The sequence below is a fragment of the Chiroxiphia lanceolata genome, chromosome 12 (assembly GCF_009829145.1).
Source record: "Chiroxiphia lanceolata isolate bChiLan1 chromosome 12, bChiLan1.pri, whole genome shotgun sequence".
NCBI classification, from domain to species: Eukaryota; Metazoa; Chordata; class Aves; order Passeriformes; family Pipridae; genus Chiroxiphia; species Chiroxiphia lanceolata.
The window spans coordinates 11,135,693-11,145,225 of record NC_045648.1 but is presented as its reverse complement, the minus strand read 5'-3'; the positions used below and the strand labels follow the sequence as shown (position 1 = coordinate 11,145,225).

At 42.9% G+C, this 9,533-nt stretch overlaps 1 protein-coding gene across 1 annotated transcript in view; it reads right to left on the bottom strand.

Moving 5' to 3' along the window:
* The window catches only part of FBN1 (fibrillin 1), a 146,399-nt gene that overhangs the window by 2,152 nt on the left and 134,714 nt on the right, over positions 1-9,533 (bottom strand). Inside the window, 8 exon segments of the mRNA XM_032699840.1 lie at positions 565-739; positions 1,761-1,992; positions 5,260-5,379; positions 6,186-6,314; positions 6,839-6,955; positions 7,875-7,997; positions 8,215-8,340; positions 8,905-9,111. Of these exon segments, the coding sequence (XP_032555731.1) occupies positions 565-739; positions 1,761-1,992; positions 5,260-5,379; positions 6,186-6,314; positions 6,839-6,955; positions 7,875-7,997; positions 8,215-8,340; positions 8,905-9,111 (1,229 nt within the window).

The following is a 9,533-nucleotide window of genomic DNA, read 5'->3' as shown; positions in this document are numbered from 1 at the left end:
TTTACCAGAGTGTTCATATTTTAGGCTGGTAGCCTTGGCCCCAGGATGGCCACCTGGGTGACTGAGAGCAAGGGTCTGGACAAGACCCAGAAAGGGCTGCAGCCCTGGACTCCCTCCAGGTGAGTGTGTGTGTCCAGAGCTGTGTTTGCTTTGGAGAGGGCTCCAGCCCCAGACACACAAGACAGCACTGCTTGGCAGGGTCCACATCCACCCTGACCAGCATGTCCTGCCTTTCTGGCCACAAGGTCACACAATGGTTTTACACACCCGCTGCCCCTGACCCCAGAGCCTGCCCTTGCTGGTGAGTGGACTGCTCTCTACACAGCTGGGTGGGCACCTGTTCCAGTCTGTGATGTGACACAGATATTGGGTACAGGGCCTTGCCTAATGATAGTGAAAAGCTCCAGAAAGCCCACACACAGACTACCTGACATGCCAAACCAGCTTTGGTCTGTTTTCTTTGGGGTGTAGATTTTTCCCGAGGTATTGTCTCTTGGCACACCTCCTTCTGAGTCCACAAGACAACCACAAACCCTTTCCCCCCTCCAGAAAAGGGCCAGTTACCTCTGCTTCACTTGCAGTTTCATTAGTGCTTCTGCGCTTCCTTCCTCTCTTGGGATAGCCATTGATTTTACATTCATAACAAGCTTCTGGAGAGAGGGAGTTGTCATCTACTTCTCCACTAAGTGAAAGTTCTTGTCCTTGACCTCTGCCTAGCCCCACTCCGGAAACACAGTGTCTGAGGACGGAAGAAATTCAGAATTAATTCCAGCAAGACATAGATCTTATCAAAAGCTGAATTTGGGGGACTGTGAGTACAAATAATAAAGCAATTATGTTGCATTTATTTCCTAGGAAAAACTTCTGCTGAAATCAACAGACAAAATTGTCACTGAGACACAACACAGCCACCTCTGATTTCAAGAATCTGGCTCCACGAGGCTTTGCCCAAGAGAGACCTGCCAATATTTAAGGGTTTTAAAAACACAGGCTTAAGCTCTGAGTTGTTATTAGTAATTTCTGTTATCCAGCCTGGAACACATTTAAAGAGACCAATTTTCAGAAACTTCTTTAAAATCGGAAAAGTGAGGTCTTTCATAATGCATCCCAAAGGTTTTAGTCTCTTCTAAAATTTAAGCCACGATCTTTCTGCTTTCCATTTGGGTTTCTTGCTCCTATAGGTTGCACTATCCTAGCACTCCCACTGGGGCAAGTGAAAATTGGTTTTCTCAATAAAGCAGACATTTATTAAAAAAATATTCATTTGAAACACAGAAGAATATGAAACATATAAGAGCATACAGAATTGTTATTCCAACCAGCGGGTGAAACCACTTGTATAATATCATTTCTCTTTGCAGTTGGCAGGGGGTGTTATTATTAATGTTTGCTTTGTTAAGTTTTTTTTTAAGGAGACAAGTGATACACCACAAATCACAGCGAGGGGTGTGAGCTCCCAAGTGGCAAGCTCAGAAGACTTGGCAGGCTGCTGGGGTGTGCAGGAGAGGTGAAAGCAGTAGCTTAAAATATATGATTGAACCTGGTAGCCCTGACCAAATTTCAATAAGCATTAAAACCCTCCCTTCCCACCCTCCTCCCCATCTCCAAAATCAGCAGGTGCCTCCAGCTCTTGAGCACCTCCCCAGTCCTATCCCTCTTTAATTGCTGACATTTCCCCTGGTTCTGCTGCTCCACACTACAAAGAAAGGAGTGAACTACGTCCCCTTGGTATCTGTTAGTTTAAAATGAGAATCCCTTACCCTTGTCCTATTCTGAAGTAACCAGGTGGACATCCACAGACATAGCCACCTTCAGTGTTTGAACACCCATAACTGCATGGGGCTTGTGCAGAACCGCATTCATTGATATCTTGGCAACCTCCACTAAACTGCTCATACTGAAATCCGGTAGGGCACATACATTTATAGCTTCCCAAAGTATTGTGGCAAGATGCTCCTCCACAAATGTGTGCACTGAGACACTCGTTTTCATCTGGAAAAGAAGCAGAATATACCACATTAACTTTCACTCTCAGGTGTGGCCCAGCCTACCCCTTCTGCCAGGTCGTGCTTGGCTGCTGCTAAAGGTGCTGCCACATGGGATTGACAGAAACAGAGCAGGGCTCGGCCTCACCCTCAGCTGGGGCAGCGGTCGCTAGGAGATGACTACAACCATACAGCACAGCAACATTTGGGCTACTCTACAGAAGATGTTTTGTGCCACGTCAGCTCATGCTCTGGAGAGCAGAGAAACAGAGGAGGTAGCTTTTTTTTTGTTCCAGAAACAACTGAAAAGAATAAAACTTTGTTCAGCCAACAATCTGGTCCAATAATCCCCTGTTTAAAATGCTATTCGACATTTAAGGAGAAAGAGTAAGGAATCAAGCTCTGACACCTTTTCCAGGCATTGAAAATTCCTTCCTACACATTCACATTTAAATATTAGGTACAGGTAAGGTACAGGAGCAAGCAGGAAAGTAAAAATAAACACAGCTGTAGGTACAACAGATTGCCACATTCTGAGCCAGCCCTTTTCCAAACTTCCCAAGTGTGGCACTGTAGGAGTTCAAGGTCAGTTCAGGCTTATTTACTGTAAATGGTTGCTTTTTGAAATGTAGCTGGTCTGAGTTTTTTTTGTCTGATGTGGCAAATTGCTTAAAAAAGTTCTGACTGCTGTTGTTCCCCGTGTTCTGTGATTAATGCGTATGTCCATTGCATGTGTGTGCACACACAAGAAATGCCATCTGGAAAGTACAGAGCAGCATCTCTGACCTCAGCATCCAGGTTACAGGAGAATAACTACCAAGTCAGAGCATTATTGTTTTTTTCCAAACAATGTGCCTGTTTCTTCTCTGTTTAAAAGCAATGACTTTGCTTCTTGCAGCCTGATTTACAGCATGGTGCACTATGGAATTGCCTGGGCAGGGAATGCAGTCACAGACAACACAAGACATGGGAGGAACCAAAGCATTCTTCAGTGATTATCTAAATGTGTTGCAGCAACATCAAAAGTCCCTGAACACTTCATTAAATAAGCTAAAAAAGACAGAAACTGTTTGCAGAGTTGGGATTGCCAAGGAATATGAAGGAATTGTCACGGAAAAACCTATTACATGGAGATTCTTCCCCTATGGTACACCCAGGAGATCTAGATAAGCATCTTAAGCATATACAGACACAAACATTACAATGTGAACATGTGGAGAACACAAGGTATAAAACCTGAGGCTGAATTCTGTGTTCCCGAAGCCTGTAGGGGTTTGCCATTAACTCAGAGTGATGTTTCAGTATTTGTCACACCTAAAAGCACTTATGTCATAAATGCAAGTTTGGGCCACAGAAAGTTACTGTACCAAGAGCAGATACATTCACTTCACAGCAAGAGTGTGAACACTAGTGAGATTAGTTCCCGCATTTTGGGTGACTGGTGGAAGAAAAGATATGAAGAAAAGTGAAAAACACCAGTTCTGGGACCCTCGGGCTCTGTGCAAGCTGTGCTGTCAGGTAGCAGCCTTGCTCTCCTGGGCTCCGAAAGATGCCATGAGGACAGAGGAAACCAAGCCTCCTTCCCTGCAGCTTTGGGGTTCTGCCTGGATTGCCCCATCCATGTCCAAGAAGGTGGAAGTGCTGGCTTAGTCTTGTCCCACTTGTGGCTCTCAGAGTCATTTTCCCTGGTGAAGTTTCTGGGGACCAGTATTTTCGGTGCCAAGGCTGAAGCCTTTCTTTCAGTGGGGGAAATACCAGCGCTTGTGCATTTTGAAACTGGTATTCCCTATATGAATCTAAACAGTAGTCAATGAGCTCAAAAGCTGGAATAACAGTGTACACCTGGTTTGGAAATACACTTAGTTAAATGATTTCACCCAGGAAGACTTGGAAACAGCCAAGATGTTTCGCAAAACTCAGTGCTGCACTTTTTCAGATTCCACAGTGTCCTCAGCAGCCAGATGTGACAGTGCTGGTTGGGTGTTGGGTTTTTTTATCCTCTTGCAGATTAAACTCTGATTTAACTCTAAACTCTGCTAATTTAATTAACATTCAAAACCCCCATATGTTTGTGCTCTCTCCTTGTTCTCTGTATGTTACAGGCATGGAGTGCTGGAGCACAAGCAAGTAAATGTCACAGCAAGGACTGCAAAAACTGTCAGGAGGTTTGGTAAGAATAATCAACAGCAGAGACCTCCTTGGAGCACCACAGTGATAACAAGCAAAAGCATTTTTATGTTTCTGAGAGCAAAGAAAGCCAGAGTTATAAAGCCCTTTGTTCTCAAAGAGGTCATCAAGCACATCTCTGGGTATCCACAAAAGACCAGTTCACATTAAGTGTGATGAAAACTGCACACAGCTGTCACTAGAGGAAAAATCACTCCTGTTTCTCTTGTTTGAATATGCTACACACTACACTGCTGACATAGAGGCTCTTCCCATGACTGCTGCACAGGACCCAGTTCTGACTGCTCAAGTGAAAACCAGCATCAATGCTCTGCACATGCAGCCCCACCTACGAGGGCTCAGAGACTTGGGATAGAAACAAAGTTTAGATAGGGAAGAATAGTTCAGAAAGGCATCTTAATGCACCAGTGCATTTAGTAATTAACATAACTAAAGAGCACTAACATTTGTTCATTTTAAACAGAATTGTCTTGTAAGCACTTGTAAATTGTATCACAAAGCTGCAAGGAAGCATCTTTAGACAGACAGCAGCAGCTTTGCTCAAATATGACAAATTGTTAATTCTGTACAAAGGGCTTAAACACAGCAGCCTTCCTGTAGGTGTTGTAAGAATGGCAAAAGCACAGATCAAGTGGGATTTTAATAAAATTTTAGATGCTTTGGGCCAGAAGTTGAATTTTACAATTTAACAATCCAAACTTGTAGTTCTGAGTCTGCTGGGTTCAATCCACCATCCACTCTCAGACAGGACCTGTGTCTAAGCAGAGACTGTTGCATGGCTGAGTAAGAATTCCTTTGTTTAGACCACAAAATACTCAGGTAACACAAGTTCCCTCAAAGCCAATACAATTCCTAGCACCCTCAAGGAGAATTTTGTGCTTAAACACTTGTCAAACCAGGGCAGAGCTTACTGGGTGCTTCACGTCTACTTTGCCTTTCATAGGAGGGCAGGCTTGGAATGGAACTGCTGAACTTAGCAAACTGTGATCAGGAAAAAAAAAAGGCAAACTGCACCATTGCCCTTCACTTCTTGCTGCTAACACAGGTAACATGCATTTTAATGTATGACTTTACAAAAGTGACTTGCCAACACATTGGTTCCACTGGTAATGCTGGAGATATCCTTGTGGGCAGCTACACCTGTATCCTCCGATTATATTCTGGCAGCCATGCTGACACCGGTGGTTTCCATCACATTCATCAACATCTAAAAGAGTGAGATACACTCTGAGTTTTGGGAGAGAAGCTCAAATTATGCTGTATTTGAAAAGTATGTTACAAATAATCATATATATTCATATATCATATGTATGGGTATATTTCAGGATCTTCCAAAAACCTGGTCAGTGCTGGGAGACCACTTTGGGCCTTTCAGGTTTGGATTTGTGGCTCCACAGCAAGAAACATAGGGCTGAAAACCACAGAAAGCTCACATTCACCCACAGTTTTCAGAGTTTTTGCATTCTGCTATGGAGCAGACAGCAGAAAGACATTTGTATATGGTTACCCCCCCAGTTCTTTCCTAGGGGTCCCAGCTCCTCAGCAGACAGACCCTTGCTTTTACCCAGGCATCCAACCCAGGAATCCCAGGATATCTCTTTTCAAAACAAACCAAACTCTATCCCAGGAGAAGGCTCTAGGGACCCAGAGGAATAAGCCTACAGCCCTTGAACTCTCTCTTTAGCAGGTTGCCTTGGAGATGCAAGACTTCCTGTCCTTGGTGAGTCCCTCAGAAATCCATGAAGGATTCAACAAAAGTTCACTGAACTTACAACACTTAAACTGAAACATTCCAGGCTAAATTGACATCTCCTCAGAAAATATCTGTCCAGCTCTTTAGCATCCTGCAATATATCCAACTACCCTGGCCCATGGAGAGAAATACTGCCTTGTTGCTAAATTTCCATACACCCCCCCCCTTCAATCTACACATGCTTACTCCACAGGTCCTTCCTGGGATGACAGTATGGCTGAGAGATGAAGGAAGCAAGAGAAGGCCTGTGTTGTACCCACCTTCACAGCTCTGCCCAGTTTGATCGAGTGAGAAGCCACGTTGACATTCACAAACAAAACTTCCTGGCGTGTTCTGGCAAATGCCCTTTGGCCCACAGAGATTGATTTCAGTGGCACATTCATTGTTATCTGGAGGAAACCAAAGCCTGAGTGTTAGTTTGTAGTTGTTGCTGTGAAAGTGATCATTCAGCCCTGCTAAGGATGGTGGCAGGAGAGTATGTTTTGCAGGAAGCAGTTTAGTTTAACATTTCCATAGATCCAGTGGATATGTGTTTAAAAGACAACTGCAGAAATGTGTATTTCACGGTTATCATTTCCAGAAGCCTTGACACGATCTTAACAAGCTACAAGAACAGAAATAGAACTATTTTTTGGCTCAATGGATAAGAAAGGGTAAGGCAAGAATTACAAATTGGTGTTTATACTGTCTGGTTCTTGCAAAGGCAAAATCTCAAAGACATAAATTATGAAAGCAAAGAAAGGTAGGAGGGAGGGCCTCTTTGCATCTTCTGCTCTGGGGGGACTGGGATCAGAACCTGGCCTATTTTTCCATTTGGTTTCTCAGGAAGATGATTTTACCTCCTTGCTAGTTTGCTTCTGGAATAAGCGTCAGTAATAAATCCCAAATCTGTCTACCTTCCCCCATCACCTACCAATGCAGGCTGTATGGTGCTGAGTGAATCCAGGAGGACATTTGCAAGTGAACCCCCCAATGGTGTTGACACAAAGGAACTGGCAGTTGTGCTGCTTTGTTGCACATTCATCAAGATCTGAAAAAAAACCAAGAGAACATCTTTCACTTACGTTCCCTGGACTCAGAAAGAAGTGATTACAAATAAATGACATAGCAAACAAAGCCTTTTGAATCTACATCTCACTTTCTGTGCTGGCTTCTAGTTCTTCTCTCATGAAGCCTCACATGTAATGAATGGGACTTTGGAGCTACATCAGTGTCCATGCCAGTGCTGAATTAGACACCACTCTCATCTGCCTGAAAGTTCTTGTTACCATTTATTGACTGAGCAGATATTTATTATGTAAGTCACCACCTTCAGGAGAAGATCTGGCAGACTGGAAAGTAGCCTTGCACTGAAGCACACTATTACTCCAAAAGAAATATGGAAACACTAACAACAAATTTCACTGTCGTTCTCCATGCCAAGTTAAGAATTGCTGCTCTAACTTGTGTGGATTCAGTCAGATCTTTGTTACCAAGATACATAAATATATGGAGTTCTAATGAACATTTCAAAATCTCTCCTGCAGTGCTGTGCCTTATCCAGCACACTGCAGAAGCAGTAGGTAAAAATTCTGTTGATGGTGAGCACAATGCACTGCAAGCCAAACTCATCTTTGCATCTATTATGATTTATTTATCACTGAATAATATGGCTTAAACCAACATGCTTACCAAAATAAGAACAATCATATATATATACACTGTTGGCTACAAAATCTTTTAAGATAGCTGCCATCATCCTGCAGAAATACCTGTGGATCTACTCTTCATCCAGATTACCAAAAAGCTAACTGAAACACCAGCTCCATCCTATGCAGACCACTTACACTGTCTTCAGTAGAAATATTCATATGAATCAAGGAGACAGATTTGCATCATTTAAATGTCCTTGCATTCATTTTTGCCTGTGAAACACAGTTTCTGCAGTTAATTCTGTTCTTGATTTTTACCTTTGCAGCTTCTCCCATCTTCTTGCAGAATGTATCCTTTCGGACACGAACACTGGTAGCTCCCCTCTGTGTTTTTGCAGATGAAATTGCAAGGTTTTGGAGACTCATTACATTCATTCAGATCTAGAAGAAGCAAAACCAGATACCTCAGTGCTGGTAACCAAGATTTGTGATGATGTTTTTCAAAACATTCAGGAGAGATCAGAAGGAAGTCAAAATCCCCAAAGCACTTCAACAAATGATATTTTATTTTCTCATTTTTCAAAATCTTTCTATTTCCCCCTTCAAGTCATCTCTTGGAAATAAACCTCATATACAAACACCATGGTGAAAAACCTACCTATGCAGAGAGTGCCAGTTATATCTGTAGTATAGCCAAGGTTGCAGTGACAACGGTAAGATCCCCTCTCATTGATGCATTCCCCGTTGCGGCAAACATCGTGAATAACCTTGCACTCATCAATATCTGCAATTAAAGGAAGGTTAGTTCTCAGTGGAACAACAACTGATTTTATACAGCTCCAACAGATTCTTGTGACCTGACATAAAGAAACTCACACTGTACATAAAATAATAAAATACTGCACAGATTACAGAGGAATATTAAGTGGAAAAACATGGAATCTAGCTTCCAAATGCAATGAACAAGCTGTAATTGGAAGCAAACAACTGGAATTCATAATTTATTAGCCTCCACAAATCAAACATCACTTTGCTTTCATGAACACAAATAGCTCTTAAGGTGTACCTGCAACACACTCAAATGTGAGAGTGCAAATTCCCATTTGAGTGCCTGTCAATCAACCAGCATGCAAAGTAAGTCTCTTCCAAGATGGGGTGGATGCCTCCTCATCCAGGGACTTTGGCTATGCATACTCCTCCCAAAGGACTGGAGTTTCTCAACATGAAAACTCTCAGAAAATTTCGGCTGATATCCAAAACATTTAGGACCTCCCATTGTTCACATACTTTATAATTTATCACTTAATTTGGCATTGTCTAAGAGAGCATTTAATAGAAAAGTCAGTACCTGCTCCATTAGACATGTATCCTCGGCCATGAGGGCAAAGCTTCTTAAAGGCCACAGTGCCTGGGAAGGGACAGACCTCACAGTTTTGCCCCCAGCCTCGGCCTCCATCACAGCAGCATTCAGACTTGGTGACAGAGTTCCTGTTGCTTGATCCGATTTGACACATACTTTGTAAGACTTCAATGAAGCAGTAGCCTTCCCTGTTGTCTGGAAGACAAATGGTGCATCACAGAGAATCCTAATGGTGACGACCTCCAGAGGGTCATGAGATACTGGGAATTTAGTCAGAAATATAACAGAAAGGGCATACTTCACCCTGAGACTGTGGAACTGAAAGACTATCAGCAGTGAGAAAGAGAGTGTGACGTCTACGGGAAACAAAGACAGGAAACTGAGCAAAAGTTGGAAGAGAAGAAATTACAATATGCTTATAAAAATGTATGTTTCTGTTTGAACCCAGAGAAAAAGGACTGGCTGAAAATCAGGACCTGAGAAATGTCAGAGCTGGCTGGCTGACTGAAACCACGGAACAGTCAGTTTTCATAGCAAGTCACCCCAACCGAACTGAGTGAAGCAGGAATATGGTGAGGATGGGAAGGAAGAACTTGCAAGAGGGCCCCTACATACAA